This window comes from Carassius carassius, chromosome 20, assembly GCF_963082965.1.
Source record: "Carassius carassius chromosome 20, fCarCar2.1, whole genome shotgun sequence".
NCBI lineage: Eukaryota > Metazoa > Chordata > Actinopteri > Cypriniformes > Cyprinidae > Carassius > Carassius carassius.
Genome location: NC_081774.1, coordinates 2,496,953 through 2,516,461, shown reverse-complemented (window position 1 = coordinate 2,516,461; position 19,509 = coordinate 2,496,953). Strand labels below are relative to the sequence as shown.

Genomic DNA, 19,509 nt, shown 5'->3' with positions numbered 1-19,509 from the left:
GTATAATGTAAAAAAAAGATATAAAAAAAATCACAGACAACAGCATGAAACAATGAATGAATGAATGAATGAATGAATGAATGAATGAATGAATGAGCTTTTATTGCCAGGTATGTTTACACATACGAGGAATTTGTTTTCGTGACAGAAGCTCCGCAGTACAACAGAATGACAGCTACAGAACATAAAACACATAATAAAAGAATATAAAAATACAAAAAATACAAATAAGTAGACAAGGACAATATACAAATTGACAATTGTAGGCAGGTATATTACAAAAATGCAGTTATGTATGTACATGTATATTATGTGCAAAATTTAAGTGTATACTAAGTATGTGTGTTAGATAAATTAAGGGTATGTGTATATAAATATAAAGTGTAGTGTGTTCAGTGTGTTCAGTGTGTATCAGCTGTTCATAAGATGGATTGCCTGAGGGAAGAAACTGTTCCTGTGTCTGGTCGTTCTGGTGCTCAGTGCTCTGTAGCGTCGACCAGATGGCAACAGTTCAAAGAGGGAGTGTGCTGGATGTGAGGGGTCCAGAGTGATTTTAACAGCCCTTTTGCTCACTCTGGATAAGTACAGTTCTTGAATAGATGGGAGAGTTGAACCGATGATTCGCTCAGCAGTCCGGACTACCCTCTGTAGTCTTCTGAGGTCAGATTTAGAAGCTGAGCTGAACCAGACAGTTACTGAAGTGCAGAGGATGGATTCGATGATGGTGTAGTAGAACTGTTTCAGCAGATCCTGTGGCAGGTTAAACTTCCTCAGCTGGCGAAGGAAGTACAACCTCTGCTGGGCCTTTTTCACAATGGAGTCAATGTGAATGTCCCACTTCAGGTCCTGAGAGATAGTGGTGCCCAAGAACCTGAATGACTCCACTGCAGTCACAGTGCTGTTCATGATGGTGAGTGGGGGGAGTGCAGGGGGGTTTCTCCTGAAGTCCACAGTCATCTCCACTGTTTTGAGCGTGTTAAGCTCCAGGTTGTTGAGATTGCACAAGACAGCCAGCTCTTTAACCTCCTGTCTGTAAGCAGACTCGTCACCGTCCTGAATGAGGCCGATGAGTGTGGTGTCATCTGCAAACTTCAGGAGCTTGACAGAGGGGTCAGTAGATGTGCAGTCATTAGTGTACAGTGAGAAGAGCAGTGGGGAGAGAACGCAGCCCTGGGGAGCTCCGGTGCTGATTGTACGGGTGCTGGATGTGTATTTTCCCAGCCTCACTAGCTGCTGCCTGTCTGTCAGGAAGCTGTTGATCCACTGACAGACGGAGGTGGGCACGGAGAGCTGAGTTAGTTTGGGCAGGAGGAGGTTTGGGATGATCGTGTTGAAGGCAGAGCTGAAGTCCACAAACAGGATCCTCACATAGGTCCCCGGTCTGTCTAGGTGTTGCAGAACATAATGCAGTCCAATGTTTACTGCATCGTCCACAGACCTGTTTGCTCTGTAGGCAAACTGAAGAGGATCTAGCAAGGGTCCAGTGATGTCCTTCAGGTGGGCCAGCACCAGTTTTTCAAATGACTTCATGACTACAGACGTTAGAGCCACAGGCCTGTAGTCATTTAGTCCTGTAATTTTGGATTTCTTTGGGATGGGGATGATGGTGGAGCGTTTGAAGCATGAAGAGACTTCGCACAGCTCCAGTGATCTGTTGAAGATCTTTGTGAAGATGGGGGCCAGCTGGTCAGCACAGGATTTCAGACAGGCTGGTGTAACACAATCTGGGCCTGGTGCTTTTTTCCTTTTCTGCTTCCGGAAGACCTGGCGCACCGCATCCTCGCTGATCTGTATTGCAGGTGTGGGGGAGAGGGGGGATGCAGGAGCTGTGAATGGTGAGAACGGTTGTGTGGAGAGGCATTCAGGGTTGGTTGCAGGAGTTGTTATTGGTGTGAACGGTTGTGTGGAGAGGTGTTCAGGGCAGGTGATGGGTGTTCTTTCAAACCTGCAGTAAAACTCGTTCAGATCGTCTGCCAGTCGTTGATTCTCCACAGTGCTGGGGGGTGGTGTCTTGTAATTGGTGATCTTCTTTAGACTTTTCCACACTGATGCTGAGTCGTTCGAAGTGAACTGAGTCCTTATTTTTTCAGAATAATTCCTCTTTGCCACTCTGATCTCCTTTTCCAGTGTGTATTTAGCCTGTTTATACAAGACATTGTCCCCCTTCCTGTAAGCATCTTCTTTGGCCTGACGGAGCTGTCTGAGTTTTGCAGTGAACCACGGTTTGTCATTGTTGTAATTTAGTTGAGTCTTGGTAGGAATACACATATCCTCACAGAAACTGATATATGATGTTACGGTCTCTGTGAGTTCGTCCAGATCGGTGGCAGCAGCTTCAAAAACACTCCAATCAGTGAGGTCAAAACAAGATTGTAAATCCTGCTCTGCTTCATTAGTCCATCTTTTTACGGTCCTTAATACAGGTTTAGCTGATTTTAGTTTCTGCATTAAAGCAAAACATTAAAGCAAAACCTCTGGCTAAAATATGAGTATTTTATCTATTATATTACTATATATTACTATATATTACTATATATTACTATATTATTAGTATAAAAAAAGAGCCTGATTTGAATCAGGAGAAAAATATGCACAGACCAAGCAATGCTTACAAGCCAAAACAGTCCAAAACAAATGTCTGTGGTTTTCAATGTGAGATGACAACAGGGGATGGACATTCTCCACTAAAGGAAGTCTTATTATTATGGATTCATATTTCTAACTAGAAGCCTTTAAGTTAAAAAAAAACATTGTAATGATGGATTTGTTTCTTACAAACATACAGGTTTTCACGTCACAAGATATTAATCAATACACTGGAGTCCTGTGATTTACTTGTGGATTAATGTGATGTTTTAATCAGCTGTTTGCACATCCTGACGGCACCCATTCACTGCAGAGGATCCATTGGTGAGCATAACACTCCATCAGTAGTTAATTAGATTGTACTTTTTTTTTAATCTTTATATAAATGGTGCAGATTTCTTTCAAATAATCAATCATTCACAATAAGCTCAGAAATGTGTATTAAGTTAATATAGCCAATTGCCTTCCAAAGATAGAATTACAATATGTTAAACTAAATCATAGGTATAATTGTACACTTGTTTTATAACAAATATAAACTCAGCTACAAATAATTCTGTGCTACAAGCCGTAATATCAGCACTTTATGCTTGGATCACCATTAATTATGTTGAAGATGATGTGTGTAATTTCCTCTAATTCTAGCTTAATATGCAGCGAACATGTGTAAGTAGCTTTTCCTCAAAAGAGTAAAGACTGCAGCGCTATCAAAACATTGCTCTGTTTCAGCGGCCCGACACAGAAACATTGGCTCATCCAACAGCGATGGTTAGTTGCACAGAAATCACACACTTCACCTTGAAGTGAGGAGCCTGCCAGGAAAAGCGTCATCCTACACATTATCTGCGGATTATGAAATATTGTTTACATAGGCGAGATGTAGAAACTCTCACACTTAAATGACTGTCAATAGCCTACAGATCCTCTAAACACAATATCATTTGTTTAAAGCAACTGTAAGTTTTTTTTTTTTAATGTCAGTTTCAAAATCATTCAGATCATTCAAAACCAAGGTTACAAACATATCCATTTAATAAATTCTACAAACCCAAATTAGAAATAAAATAACAAAATATCTTCTCAGGTTGCTATGGCAGTAACAAACAAGCAAAAAAGTAAGTGACTGCTTGTTGACGGGATCTCGTGACCAGACCGTTCATCTATTCACATTCTGATTAATTGTCTGAATACACACAATCAGCGTGGCACAACATGTGCACCTGTATTTATATACATGCACACTTCAGGATATAAAGTGGGTCATAAGCATCCAGCAAAAGCTGGACACAAAAGCTCTGGGGTCGAATCTAAATTGCCATCTAATAAAAACACATCGCTGTGCTTTGACTGAAATATCAGTGAGCGGCCAGCAGCATTTGATCTTTTGTAAATAGCAGCTGAATCCTGTGCCTTTAGAGCAGATAACGCACTGCTCATGTTGATTAGGCTGTGATTGGTGTGTGGCTGCGTTTTGGCTCCTTTATTCACCATTGCCTCGCAATCATCAAAACTCACCATGCAAGCTTTCATCTACAAACTCAAAGGCGTCTGGGAGGAGAACTCTAACCAATCAAACAACTCCCAGCCTGCACCAGTTCCTTCTCCACGGTAGGTTGAGTAAAGAGCCCTGTGTTTTACATTAGTGCTAAAATTTGGACTAAATTATTGTCTGCTCTCGCTTGTATTTTTGGCTAAGCCAGCACTTCAGTTTCAAAAAAAAGTCTTCATCTTGACCAGACTGGTATAAGGTGGTCCAAAATGAACAATCTCATATGTATTCATTATTTACATTTCTTATTATCCTCATGTTAGTATCCTCCAAAATTTCTGTTTTTGCTTTCATTTTAAAGTTTTAGTTAATTTGTTGGGTTTTTTTGTACTTGTTTATAGTTTTTAATGTCTAGTTTTAATTCAATTTTATTTAAGTTTTAGTACATCAAGAGAAATGTTGCCTTAATAGCTAATTCAAATGACATTTTTTTTAGTTTAGTTTAGTTTAGTTTAGTTAAAGTTGAGTTAAAGTTTAAAGTTTAGTTTAGTTTAGTTAAAGTTGATTTTGTTTTTGCTTGGTTTTAGTACAAAATTTTGTATATTTTAATAAACCTTGTTTAAAGTACAAAAATTAATCAACCTAAAACTAATAAAAAAAAGACAAAAGTACATAAAAATACTAAGACTTAATAACTGAAAATATCAATACATTTATTTTGTTTTTATGATTATTTCTATAACTACTGTTTAAATTATAATACAGGTGCATCTAAGTAAATTAGAATGGCGTGGAAAAGTTCATTTATTTCGGTAATTCAACTCAAACTGTGAAACTCGTGTATTAAATAAATTCAATGCACACAGACTGAAGTAGTTTAAGTCTTTGGTTCTTTTAATTGTGATGATTTTGGCTCACATTTAACAAAACCCACCAATCACTTTCTCAACAAATGAGAATATGGTGACATGCCAATCAGATAATCAACTCAAAACACCTGTAAAGGTTTCCTGATCCTTCAAAATGGTCTCTCAGTTTGGTTCACTGGGCTACACAATCATGGGGAAGACTAGTGATCTGACAGTTGTCCAGAAGACAATCATTGACACCCTTCACAAGGAGGGTAAGCCACAAACATTCATTGCCAAAGAAGCTGGCTGTTCACAGAGTGCTGTATCCAAGCATGTTAACAGAAAGTTGAGTGCAAGGAAAAAGTGTGGAAGAAAAAGATGCACAACCAACTGAGAGAACCAAAGCCTTAAGAGGATTGTCAAGAAAAATCGATTCAAGAATTTGAGTGAACTTCACAAGGAATGGACTGAGGCTGGGGTCAAGGCATCAAGAGCCACCACACACAGACGTGTCAAGAGATTTACTGAACCACAGACAACATCAGAGGCGTCTTACCTCGGCTAAGGAGAAGAAGAACTGGACTGTTGCCCAGTGGTCCTCTTTTCAGATGTGAGCAAGTTTTGTATTTAATTTGGAAACCAAGGTCCCAGTGGTCTGGAGGAAGGGTGGAGAAGCTCATAGCCCAAGTTGCTTGAAGTCCAGTGTTAAATTTCCACAGTCTGTGATTATTTGGGGTGCAATGTCATCTGCTGGTGTTGGTCCATTGTGTTTTTTGAAAAGCAAAGTCACTGCACCCGTTTACCAAGAAATCTTGGAGCACTTCATGCTTCCTTCTGCTGACCAGCTTTTTGAAGATGCTGATTTCCTTTTCCAGCAGGATTTGGCACATGCCCACACTGACAAAAGCACCAAAAGTTGGTTAAATGACCATGGTGTTGGTGTGCTTGACTGGCCAGCAAACTCACCAGACCTGAACCCCAGAGAGAATCTATGGGCTATTGTCAAGAGGAAAATGAGAAACAAGAGACCAAATAATGCAGATGAGCTGAAGGCCACTGTCAAAGAAACCTGGGAGTCCACACCACCTCAGCAGTGCCACAAACTGATCACTTCCATGCCACGCCGATTTGAGGCAGTAATTAAAGCAAAAGGAGCCCCTACCAAGTATTGAGTACAGGTACAGTAAATGAACATACTTTCCAGAAGGCCAACAATTCACAAAAAAAATAGTTTTATTATCAGTCATATGAAGTATTCTAATTTGTTGAGATAGTGAATAGGTGGGTTTTTGTTAAATGTGAGCCAAAATCATCACAATTAAAAGAACCAAAGACTTAAACTACTTCAGTCTGAGTGCATTGAATTTATTGTTTCACAATTTGAGTTGAATTACTGAAATAAATTAACTTCCACAACATTCTAATTTATTGAAATGCACCTGTATAACATGAGGCAAATTTAGCTTATCTAGTGCTGGGCAGTGATTAATCGTGATTAATTGCATTTAAATATGTTTTTGTGCACATAATATATGTGTGAGTACTGTATTTATTATGCATGTATATTTATGAAAAATATTAAAAGTGATTAATTGTTGCAGAGCACTACTTTTATCTTTTCAAATAAAATGAACTATGAAAATCTGAAACCTAAAATTAAAACCTAAAACTGAAAAAAAGTTTCAAAAGCTGCAATGTTTCATTAATAAAATCTTGCCTTGTGCGTTTACAGGAAAATAATGTTGAGATTTGCAAAACAACCTTTCAGAATTAATGAATGGATTTAGCACATATTTTAGCTCAAAAACATATTTTGATGGTTTCTTTTCTGAAACAAGCTCAAACATTACAGAATGGATATGCCTGGATATGTCATGTTATTTATATCATGTGAAGATGGTTTCCATAAATGCCCACATGCACACACAAACACCACACAGAGACACTCATGTGCACAAACCCACTCACATACACTCATGCAGATCTATTTACAGTAATGGCACAGTGAGAGCTGGGGAGAAAAGTGGAATTCATGAGAATGAAAGTTACAGATGTCAAGACCGTTCGACACAGAAAGACCCTTCTGGAAATTGAGCAGCACATCATTTAATGCAGCTCCAGATCAGTAATTCTGGACTGGTGGGTCACAGGTCTGTGTTGATGCCCACAGACAGCAGGGGAAAACAATGCTGCATGCAAATAATATAATTCAATTACTCATATAATTGTACATTGTTAAAATGTGATGTCAACGTTCAATCAAATATGCATATAATTGCATGATATGCAATCATCTTCAAAGACTATGATCAAAACTGAAATGTAAAAGATAAATATAACCTAGATTAAATTAAATTAGGTTTACTTGCGGCAAGGATAAACACAAGCAGTTTTCTTAAACTTGGCAACTAACTGAAGTAAGTTTAAGTACCAAAAAATCAATCAATCGATCAATCAAAAAAAAAGAAAAAAAAAAAAAGAATAGTATATAAAATATAAATAAAACTAATAAAAATTATTTAAAAAATACATTCAATTACTAAAACTAAATTAAAACAAAAACATATAATCTAAAAAAATAAAAGCTAATTAAAAATATTAATTAGAAAATTGTTAATTAGATAAATTAGCGATCAACTAAACTAATTTATTTTTAAAATATCAAATAACATAAAATTACATTTATGTTCTGAAATAAAATCAACCATGAAAATCTGAAACCTAAAACTAAAATCATAAACTGAAGAAATATATATATATATATATATATATTTCATAGCTTAAGATGAATCTTCATAAAAATGTTACAATTTGCAAAACAGCAGCTCTAGATGGTGTCTAATCGTGGCACAATAGACCAAACTTTACTATTTAAAAAAAATCAACAGAATTCTCAGTTCTAAAGAGGCCCAGTGAACTTCATTTTCAGGTTGCTTGCATTTTTTTTCTTCTCAAAAATGCATCTGGTTTGACTCCAGACTGCAGTTTCGCTCCCCTCTGAGTCATTTATGTTGGTTTAATGCCCTTTTGCATTGACTCTGAAAGCGACTGAGTCCATATTGGCTCAGCCAATCAAGAATAAACATGCAGCTGTTTTCAGTGAGCGTCGTCAGGGAATACCGGTGAATATCATAGCATCTGCTTAATGACCATAACAAGCCTTAGAGGAAACATTTCCTAAACTTCTGTGAGTTACGCTGAACTTTAATGGCTCATGTGATCAGATGAAATATGGCCACTCTCAGAACATTCACCCTTTGCATCGAGAGACAATGGTTCCTTTGTTGCCATAGCAACATTTTCTACTTGGTGGAGGAGTATTTTTGCGTCTTACCAGTTTACCAAGTTAATACTGTGTTTCCAACACGGCCTAGTAACAGAGACACAGCAGGCAGAAAATGCATTATGAATTATGAATGCATATGTGGAATACAAAATGCATTTATAAAATCCAGCAGATTTACACTGAAGGAGGGACACAATTTTTATAGTTCAGAATAACAGAGACTTGAAGACGGGCCAGTAAAGATCAACACTAAACCTAACAACTACCCTAAATCCCCCAAAAACACCTAGTTACCACCAGAAAACCTTAGCAAACATAAAGCAACACCATCAACACTCTATAAAGTTTTCTATTGATAAGTAATGTTCATGATTAAAGGTTCTGTATGTTATTTTTGTTGTTGTTGTTGACTGTACCGAAGCATAAAAATACCATAGTATGTTCACAGATATTTAGGAAACATGCCAAGTTCAGTGTCTCTCCAGACAGTTATTCTACTTTCAATGAATTCTGTGTCGGAATGTTTGTTTTTGTTTTGGTACGTGTGACTCCGCCCACTGATTTGTAACAGGCCAGGTTGCCAGTTAGCGGAAAACACAGCGTATTGCTGCCACTGAAGTAAAAAAAAAAAAAATATATATATATTTTCATTATTAATATAAATAAATATGAATAGTTTAATCAGTTATTCAAAAAAACAACAACCTTGGATTTGATTCATTACCTAGTCTGTCAGATATAACAAAACCTATTTTACAGAGCTTTTGTATTATTGTGCTTGTCTACCAGCTGAGGCAATTATAACAACAATTTCAACTTCACTCAGGTACAAAAGGGACACTTTTTAGGTAATAATATGTACACTTTAGGTACTTATATGTATCTTTACGTACAAAAGGTTTGCTGGTTAAAAAGGTACCACCCCAGTGACAGGTTTTGTTCCTTTTATTCTGAGAATGTTGAAATGCTTTGTAAAAAGCCATGTAATTAAGTAAAAGTCTATGTTGGCAATATATGAACCAAATAGAGAATAATTATTTCCGAAAAGTCTAGTTCAGACTAAACCGGACTAAATTCTGCATCTGTCTTGGGTGTCGCTCCAGAAGCTTCCCTCAAAACATGTTTCGAAGCAGATGAATGGAGCAGACTGCTCACACAGATCCAACCAACTGGGTTCCAAACCGGACTGCAAAAGTTCTGCACAGTTGCCATAGAAACCCTCAGCCAAGCCCACAATCCATAATACAATATGGCCGACTTTTCTCAGTTGGCTGTTGTTCTGCAGAAAAGCCATTTGAAAGACTGACAAACGATTTCTTCCATAATGAGACACAATCAATCACAGACAGGCATGAAAGATATAATTAGCATAAATATAACTTATGTCTATGAGCATCCATAATGCAAAATGATGCTGTTACATCTCGAGAGCGCCTCTAATTTCAGTGCATTGTTGAAATAAATGTGACAAATTTTATGTGCATTTAATATTTATTGTAATATGAATTGATTCTTGACTTGTTGAGCCTTAGTTAGAGATTTGTACCTCTCTGACCTGATTTGATCGGCATGAAGCATGTTCAATTGAATGGAAAAAAACTGATTGAATGTACACAGCGAAACATATATCATACACATATCATTTTTGTGTGTGTGTGTGTGTGTGTGTGTGTGAAATCTCCTTTGAACTATTTTCAGTGTTTTCTTTTGTCCCACTTGTGCACTTCTCTGCAGCACATTTAAAGACATCAAACTCACTTACTAGAAGAAAGTAGAAAGACTAGTAGAAAGAACTCTGAAATCTAATCCAAAAACTCATTACGGGGTTATAAGCCAAGAAAAAGACTTTATCACTGCTCTAAAAACTGTCCTGAGTTTCCTAACTGTCTTGTATCGTCTACCAATAAATTAAGATCTTTTAGAGAGCTATGCTACTAACAGCACATCATTCTTTCATTTTCTTTGCATCTTGTCCTCCTAATTGATTTAACAGAGCAACTTAAGCACCGTTTTAGAAGTCACTTTGATATACAGTAATAGGCTGCCAGTGAAATAAAAGCAACCTATCAGTTTACATGCACTGGCTTTTGTTAGCACAGCTCTCTCTCTCTCTCTCTCTCTCTCTCTGTGTGTTTGTGTGTGCAAAGAAGCTAAATAATAATAATAATAATAATAATATCTTATTGAAAGAATTCCAAGATGTAAATGAGTTTGTTTCTCCATCAGAATAGATCTGGAGAAATGTTAGCCAAAAGTTGAAAAGCTTCAAAAGATGTTAACTGATGGACAGGAGGGGTGTGGATTACTTGTGGGCAGTGTTGGGGAAAGATACTTTTAAAAGTAATGCATTACAATATTGCGTTATTACCTAAAAAAGTAACTAATTACGTTACTCAGTCACTTTTTATGGAAAGTAATGGTTTACGTTACTTTTAAATATGAGCAAGGCTTGATTGTTTTTAATATAAGAAGTTTTATTTATAGCTAATGTAAAAGCCATTTCACACCAAAAAGTGTCATGAATAAACCTCAGGCTGAAGGAGAAGTCAATTCACGTCTGTACAGGAGAACACAGGAGAAGAAGGTGCAACACTCTTCAGCAATAAAAAATAAAACAATGAAGCACAATTGTTAGTTTATCTAAAGTCATTTTTGCTTATTAGTATGGTTTAACTGGATCATCAAAGGTCAGCAGCAAAGACATAAGTTAATGAAATGGCATTAGATACATTTGTGTTATTTAACATATTTAATTATTGCAGGTTTGCATCATATTCTGAGTTTTAATTCATTTTGATGAATACTAAATCTGTTTAATTTTTTTTATTTATTTTTTTTGCAAGTGGGATGAATAAATGCACATTCACATTTAGTCTAGAACTATATCATGTTCATACAGTGCACACAACACGTCTGTACTTTCGATTTCTCCCAATATGGGGACAGGAGACTTATCAGTCAATAAATGGGAACATTTTTGAAAATGTAACTCTAAAAAGTATTTAGCATTACTAAAAAGTAATGCTTTACTTTACTAGTTACTTGAAAAAAGTAATCTGATTACGTAACTCCCGTTATTTGTAATGCGTTACCCCCAACACTGCTTGTGGGTGATGTTTTTATCAGCTGTTTGCATTCTGACGACACAAAAATAACTTGACCTTGCTAACCAGAGATACCGAGAAACCAATGATGAATCTGATGGAGCAGCAAGCATCTCAGGTGTTTCTCTAGCCACAGGTTTATAGGACGACAGCAAAGAAAAGCTGCTGTCAAAGAAGCCATCTGACAACTCAGATATGGTTAGCCAGAAGGTCTGTTGGAGACTAAAGCAGCTGCAAGAAGGTTTTACGGTGTGATGAACCCAAACCATCAGAAAACACACATAGCATGTGTGCAAACCTACTTTTTTGATCGCAAAGTATGCATTTTTTGTTATTTCACTATAAACCGCATCTTCAGATGTTTCGTCAGCGCACCTGGAGAAACACAAACAGCAAATCTGCCATTTGGACACAAGCCCAGAACACATAATGTATCCAATTATGATTTCTCAGGCTCAGACAGAACGTACTGATGTTCTAAAGAAAGTTTTTCTTATTTGATTAGACTAGATCAGTAATCATCAACAGGAAAAAGTTACCACATTTTGCAGTGGTCTCATCCACTTTCTGTAGGCTTTTGCATGTATAGCATTCAATTTTAACATCTCAGCAACTGTTAAATAAAAAAAAAAACACCACAATTAGACAATTACTAGTACCTTTTACATACGAACATTTCCTTCTATATGCATAATTCAAAACTGTAACAGTGAAAAATCAGTACATAAAATTATTACTGTAAATTGGGCCGGACATTTCTTAGTGATTAGAAATATTACGAATCCATTAAAATCTGGTTATAATTGGAAATGGGGGAGTTTGTAATACAGGTGTTGGACTTTACTACACAATGCCATAGTGCAACTCTCATTTAGCAATAAAAGATGGAGAAACTTTGTCTGATAATGACCTTTTCAATGGAAAATTTATATATAAATGAAATCCTGATGAGACTTACAAAAGTAATGTAATTGCACTCTTTCTGTAGAGCTTTCCAGACAATTAAATTCTGCTATGAGTTTACAATGAATAGAAATGCAATAAAACAACACTATGAATTTGATATTTTTTGAAGCTTCAATGATTTGTATGTCTCTAAAGATTTAAATGCTGTTGAAATTGTATGTCTATACAAGTGTCTATACAAAAATGTATGTGTACACGAAAAGCTGAAAATACACAAAATCATTTTCACCTCTCTAGAAACATTCTGGACTGGATTCAAAATTAAAGGTTAAAGAACAGAGATCAATCGTTGTACACCATCTACACAACTTTTATTGAGCAAAGTAAGAAAATAGACAAAGCAATAGCATGATCCCAGTAAAGATATGGATAGAAAATCAGTCTGGAAAAGAAGAAGAGATACAGAGAGAGAATAAACCACTGGAAATAAGCTAAAACGGCATGACAATAGTGCATCTAATCAAAACCACATCTGTCTTCAGAATATCAGCAAGCGAAACACCACACTATTTAGGGATGTTGATTTCCGGGTTTGAAACGGCACATAACAGGTGAGGAGTGTTTATCTACACATGCATAGGAACGCTGCGGCTGGTGACGGGCTCAGGGAAGGAACGGGAATCAAGTACAGTGGATAGGCACTTCATTTTCCATGACTTATCCGAAACACAAGTGCGAGACACTTTAATCTCACGTACAGGAAGATGGTTGCGGAAATTAATATGATTTAACACCCCCCATATTGAATCCCTTCTGGAATCTATTTCTCATCTTCTAATTTGAATTCTCTGCCAATCAAAAAGAGCTCGATATCCGACAGGAATAAGGCTTTCTGATTTGGCCTTTTTGAAAGAGCACTGGAAATAGAAATGGAAATAATTTAATAAATGAATCATTGTACCCTGGAAGTATACAGTGGAAAAAATTCACATGAAGCACCCATGGACTGATTCATGTAATTGCAGACCGTTTGCTCAAAGTGCCTTTTTCCCCTTTTTATATAATACATGTTTTCAGCTTGGCAAAAGTAACGTGGAAGTGCTTTCAATGAATGATGAAAGATGGTAACTCAACTGAGCAGAAAATGCCCAGGTACAAATCAATGAATGAAAGAAAAATGGAAAACGGAAATTACAAAATAACTGCATTTAAAGGGAAAGACTGTATAGCACTAAGACTGATCATTCAAATGTACAGTATGCCACGTGCTATATCATGAAACTAAATCTAAAAGAGCAATTGAAGTCAAGATGAAATAAAAACTGACTGTTTTCTTAATGCACTTACTGAGCCTTGAGGTTTAACATTTTTGCAGTCAAAATCCAGCCATATTAAAAGGGAATTTTGCATGTGGAAGAAAGGTTTAGTCATTTTGCAACAGGTTAAAAGTGATCATGCAAGATGTTTGGTTTGAAAGTGAGCTGTAATTCATGCATCGCTACACTACTGACAATGGGCCAAGTTTTGCATGTGAAATTTTGCTACTGTGACTGCAATTTTATTGTGCATGATGCATCTGCATGTTACTCAAAAAAATACAAATAAATAAAAATCATAATAATCTTTGATTAAAAGCTGAATTTCAAAGGTGGAAACCAACAATAACTCCCTAGAAACTTTTGCACAAGGAAATCACTCACATTTCATTGGAAAAAACAAAACAATTTGCAATTCCATTTGGTGTCACATGTGGCACATAAATTACACACTTCACTCTTAAGGATATGCAAATGTTTCATCAAAAAACACACAGATGTGTTACCTTGAGCTGAAGCCAAAACTGCGAAACAATCTGTCTCACTTCTAATAGCGCTGCAATTGTGTGAATCCACTTAAGAACCGAAGAGTGTGGCAACCTGATTGAAGAGCTCTCAGTAATATTACCGGACACTCTTTAGGTCAAACAAAGAGCTTGCCATGTATGACGCATTACAGTGTCTTATACAAGGGTCATTTTAAACTCCAAATTGATCTGACTCGGCTTTAATCAACAGCATTTAAGTGAAACCTTAGGGTGAGGTGAAAATTCATTTTCAGTTTTTTAACTGTAAGATATAAACCTTTCAATACATTTAATTTCAGCCTTTTAGCATTTAACACCTTTTTCTCAATTTTCCAGTGGAGAAAATGAATGAGAAAAGTACATGTCCAAAACTGGGGAATAAATGTATAGTCACTGTTGTGCTCTGTGGTAAAAATGAGTTTCACGTACAATATACAAAATAGTGTTGTGCTGTGGATCCAATATAGGGGATTACGTGAAGAAATTATGTGAGCTTATATCTTACATGTTCACCATCTGACTTAATAACAATAGAAAAGAAAACATGTGGGCTTGAACATTTTTTCATGCAACTGCTCCCATTGGAAAACATCTACAAACACATCTACTATAAACATGCCAAAGCTCTGTGCACATATTTAATAAAAGAATAATCATCTGAACACTTTCTGAACATAAACACTGTATGAAAAAACTACATATTTCCTTGGGGGATATTCATCCATCTTATTGAACAATTTTATACTTTACTAAACAATACCCACAATGCACCATAAACTGTTGCAAGACAACAACATATTAAACTGCACACATACGAAAATGCAATATGTTCCCTAACCTGAGATTTAAGCTAAAATGGCACTATTGGGCACCGTTAATGTCCTTCAGAAATGTAAACATGTACATTGTTGTTCTGAAGAACTTCTTTGCAAGCATTGTGTATGTTAGCATAGCCTCGGTATAACAGTTCAACCTGTGCAACTTTTGGTTACTAGTATATCCCTTGCAAAAACAGTACCATGGTAAAGCAATATTTTGAAATACACAGTATCATGGTACTTCAAAGCATACTATAATATATTCATGTTACATATCCAAAAATGTGGGCCATGCGAAGCAATAAGGGTTAAGACTGCCATGTAAATATGGTACTTTATGGTATCAGCATTGCACTTGTCCAAAAGCAATATATTTCCACAGTATATGGCCCAAAAAAACAATGATATTACCATGGTAAAGAAATAGTATTAGATCGGGTATCGTAATACTACAATACTTTGACATATACTATGTTACTGCATGATTACCATTTTCATATAAATCACCATGGTAAATGTCAAAACTATGTTACATGCCCAAGAACCTATGCCAATCCAAGTAACTGCAAAAAATGCCATAGCATTGTCACAAGTATGTCCAAATAAACATGGTAATACCATGGTCATTTTTGGCACATTTGTTTCCTGTAGTATTTTGAACTGTTTCTCCAAACTGCGTAATATTTAGTCAACATTATAGGGAATAGGGGAGTGATTTCCGATGCAGCTACACAGAAGCAGATCCATGTCCAATCATGAATCATGCCCTCTCTAAAGTTCTGTGTCACTCAAAGTGAGCAGCTTGTCACTCAATAAGGCTGAAGGGTGTTTTGAACTGCACAGATTCAGCTTTCAAAAAGAAAAAAAAACATCAAAAGTCCAGTTTTACAGTGTGATTGAGAGAAATGTCACAGTCTCAAGAGTGGAATTAAAGAGGCACAAGGCAAAACACTGTTATTATAGCAATATTGGGGACAAATATATTTTTGTCATTCTCTTCATTTTAAGGCTCAAACGGCTGATGAATCATGCATTTGCATCTGGCCTTAAGTGACTTCAAAGCATCAGTCTACAATAATGTGCTTTTGTTGTCAAGATACACCATGTGGACGGGGAGCTGTTTTATCTATCTGTGTCTCCAAAAATGAGACCCAACAGGGTCTGGAATCAAGAAGACACTGGTCTCAACAAACCCTGGGAACTCATGTATACAATCGAAGCATGCCTGTACACTCATGGGCCAAATCTACAGAATATCTTACACATACAGTACTGTACATCCATACACTCTCACTGCTGGTAAACATGTTGGGAAGCTGCACACAGTTAGTTGGAGAGTTCTGCAACTAAACGGACCAAACCACTTTGAGGATTCAAAGCTGGGATATTTCCTTGTCTGGTTCTGTTAGGTGAAGACCGCACTGGTGTGTCTGGAGGACAAAATCTGACCTCTAGATCCCAGAAAGCAACTCCTTCAGGGGTACCTCCCTCTCTCCCAATAAGGTATCTCTCTTCAGACTGGTGCCTTTGTTGACTACCTTCATCTTGATGGCGAGGTTTTTCACCTGCACAACCGGAAGGGAGTCAAAGTAGAAGTCCTCGTTGAAGACAGGGTTCCGGCTGTTCTTGATAATGGTGCTCCGCTGTTTCTGGAGCTTACCCGGGTTCAGGTACAGAGCCACGCAACAGTTGATGCTCTTTACATCGTACTGCTTATCGTAGAGGGCCTCGGCCGCCAGCACGCGGACGTGAAGCCTGGCAGCGTCAATGTCGTAGTCTGTGCAGATGCGTAACGTTCCTCCCTTGTGGAGGTTGACGGTGTGCTGTGTGAAGCGATCCATGTTGCCCCCGTGTTTGCGTCCTCGGAATGCCGGAGAAGGAGGGCAACGGAAGCGCCTTTGAATATTCGGGCTTGTCTCCACAGAGCTGCATTCATCTGTGGAGAGAGAGCTGTGCCTGCCGAAGGAGCGCTTGGCTCGGGACACTTTGGCTTGGGTTTCGTGGGTGAACATCTTGATGAGGGATGCGGAACGGGACAACAGAGGGGAGTTAAACGGGGAGGACTCAGCCGAGGAGCAAGTGTCGCTCTCCCCTCCACTGAAGTACCGGTAGGGGTTGGAATGGGAGACGTTACAGTCGCTAGGGTTTAAGTGGTTGCCCTGCGACTTGCGTTGGGTGTTGGGAGAGGTGAGGGGACTTGTGGGGTCGCTATGGAAGAGGGACTCTTTACGTCTCGTGTGAGGACTTTCCATGAGCGTAGCGAAACCATAGGAGGTTTGTGCTTTGGGTACATAGGGCAAGGACATAGCCGTCTGCGACTGGGGATCAGCGTTTGTATTGAGATCCCCCACTTCCCCAACCACCAAGTCATCTGCGCTCTCAATCTGGATGATGTGGCGGTTTGCAGCTTTGAGCAAGTTCTTGGTGTCTCCAGCCAGCTTGTTAATGAGGCGCGGGCTGCGCGGACTGCCCTGTGGTGTCTTGCAGCATATGGTCTGCTCTGACGAGGAAGAATGGAGCCCGTTTTTTGGTTTCATTTCCGGCGACTCCTCTTCTGGAGGGCAGCACACCAATTTGGGCGGAATAAAGAAGTCTGGAATCTTGTCAGGGGTGAGGACGTTGCTGTAGGTGGGGGCTTTGCTCTGTTTGTCAGCCGAGTCTCCCTGCCGGAGAATGTTTCCCTCTACTGAACCACGGATCTTTTCCAGCAGCCACATCTCTCCGCGGAGTCTGGAAGAGATGTGCAATTGCACCCTATGGGCACAGAGAGTGAGACGAAATATTATCAACCCACACCGACACCTGCGATTCATGAATGCAAATACAAACTGAATTCCATCCAGCTCCTCGCTGCTTTGAGTACACTGTCAACCAGTGGATCCTTAGGGGGTTTCTGATACTATGTTAACACATTGCTAACACTAAAAAGCAATTGTTAAAGACAACTGACACCTGTCTCCTTTTCTGTTATCAATTGTACACTGTCACCTTGTGGAGATGCAGCTCAGCATCATGCTTTCATTTCACATTCAATACACAAAGCTAATTTACATAAGAAATATATGCAGAATGTACACAGATGGTTTCAAAAAGCTAATGAACACTATGTGTGCATTTTATTAACTGTAAGTGCAGGCACTCTGCATAAAAATAAATAAATAAATAAAAACATGAAAATGACTTTATCTTAATGAGCTATTTCTCCCTTCTCTCATCTTAAAATTGATTTTTTTTCTTCTGCAATTCAGTTTAATTCAGGCATATTACATTTTATTTTTGACTTCAATAAAACCAGGTTTAGACATCATTGCATTAAGTACTACCTAATATTTCTATATTGATTTTTGTTGTATTTCCAGCATCACAATATCCTGCCACAAATTTGAATAAACAGTTTTTACTTTCAATTCCCAGGATTGTCAAGCAGAGGTCTGTGGACACCTGGGGTCCGTGAAGGTACTGGGTTTACAATGAGGTTATATGAAAGAGACTGAAAGATTTAATGCATTGTAAAAAAACTGAATCTGTGCACCTTAGTGAGTTATTTCCTCCTGATCTGACCCATAACAATTATTTTTACTTGCATAACCAAATGAAGTCAGTTGAATTAGAGATATTAAATATTTAACTGATAAAACAATAATTACATTTAATTAATAAAAATGTAATAATAATTTAAATTAAAAAAATGACTTTTTTTTCTTGGTGCGAGTCTCTGGCTCTGTAAACGTTGAAAACACTTTCTGTATTAGGTAATTTCTCCATACACTTGATGCATGGATCGTTTTCCTCATTGAAAGAGTCCTCTGCGCAACAGCTGCACTTCAGGTCAGTGTTTAACGTGTGGAGACCGCAGTGATGTGAAATACGGACTGCGCAGCATTTACTCTGTGACTGCAAAAGCGCAAAAGTGAGACGGAGCTGCAAAGACTTTACCTGATCAAAAGTAAATCCTATTCACCAGTCGCTGTCTATTTAAACAAACATATGCGTCGTCTAAATAGGCACATGAGAGACTTTTAATGTAATTATACAGATAATATAATTTTTTAATAAATGACTACATTAAAACGTATAATAATAATAATAATAATAATAAAATGAATATGGGACCTCCCACAAGCAGTGACGGAATAAAGGCAACTATTTTGTAAGTGTTAATTAGGCTAGCTACTTTCTCATTTTTCATAAAATATATTTGGCGGACCTGGTATATTTTTAAAGAGAAAAATTTTTTCAACAGATGGCATTTTATGTTATGCAAATCTCAACGAACACAAATAATAGGCTTCGCAAAAACCTTATTTGACAATTTCGAACAGCTATAACGAGGTAAAACTGACGCGATTGCTATTTTTCAACACATTATAATGAGCAATAGTTTGATACTCAGATATTTAGCTCCGATAATTAGTTTTTAGAAACGTATGTAATTAAATATACTAATATATAATGCATTTGAACTTTTTCAAAGCTGCTCCTGTATTAACCTGTTGGATCTCAGTTGAACTTACGTGAAGTGGTCTGTGGTCGGGATCTGAAGTAAGCGTCCTCGCTTCAATGCATGGGTTATTGCTTCTCTCACCTCTCACTCCAGGACAGAACTGTGTGTTGGCACTGCGCGTG

The 19,509-nt window shown here is 37.6% G+C and overlaps 1 protein-coding gene across 1 annotated transcript; it reads right to left on the bottom strand.

The window, feature by feature from the left end:
- Positions 1-15,647: 15,647 nt before the first annotated feature.
- Positions 15,648-19,509, bottom strand: LOC132096015 (C2 calcium-dependent domain-containing protein 4C-like). The gene is made up of 2 exons (XM_059501127.1): positions 19,398-19,509; positions 15,648-17,637 (listed from the first exon to the last, which is right to left on the bottom strand). Exon 2 carries the CDS (start codon positions 17,598-17,600, stop codon positions 16,335-16,337), a length of 1,266 nt encoding a protein of 421 aa, XP_059357110.1. The 5' UTR covers positions 17,601-17,637; positions 19,398-19,509; the 3' UTR covers positions 15,648-16,334.

Excerpts from the sequence above, each read along its gene's own strand:
- LOC132096015 (XM_059501127.1), bottom strand. The coding sequence starts at position 17,600 with ATGTGGCTGCTGGAAAAGATCCGTGGTTCAGTAGAGGGAAACATTCTC.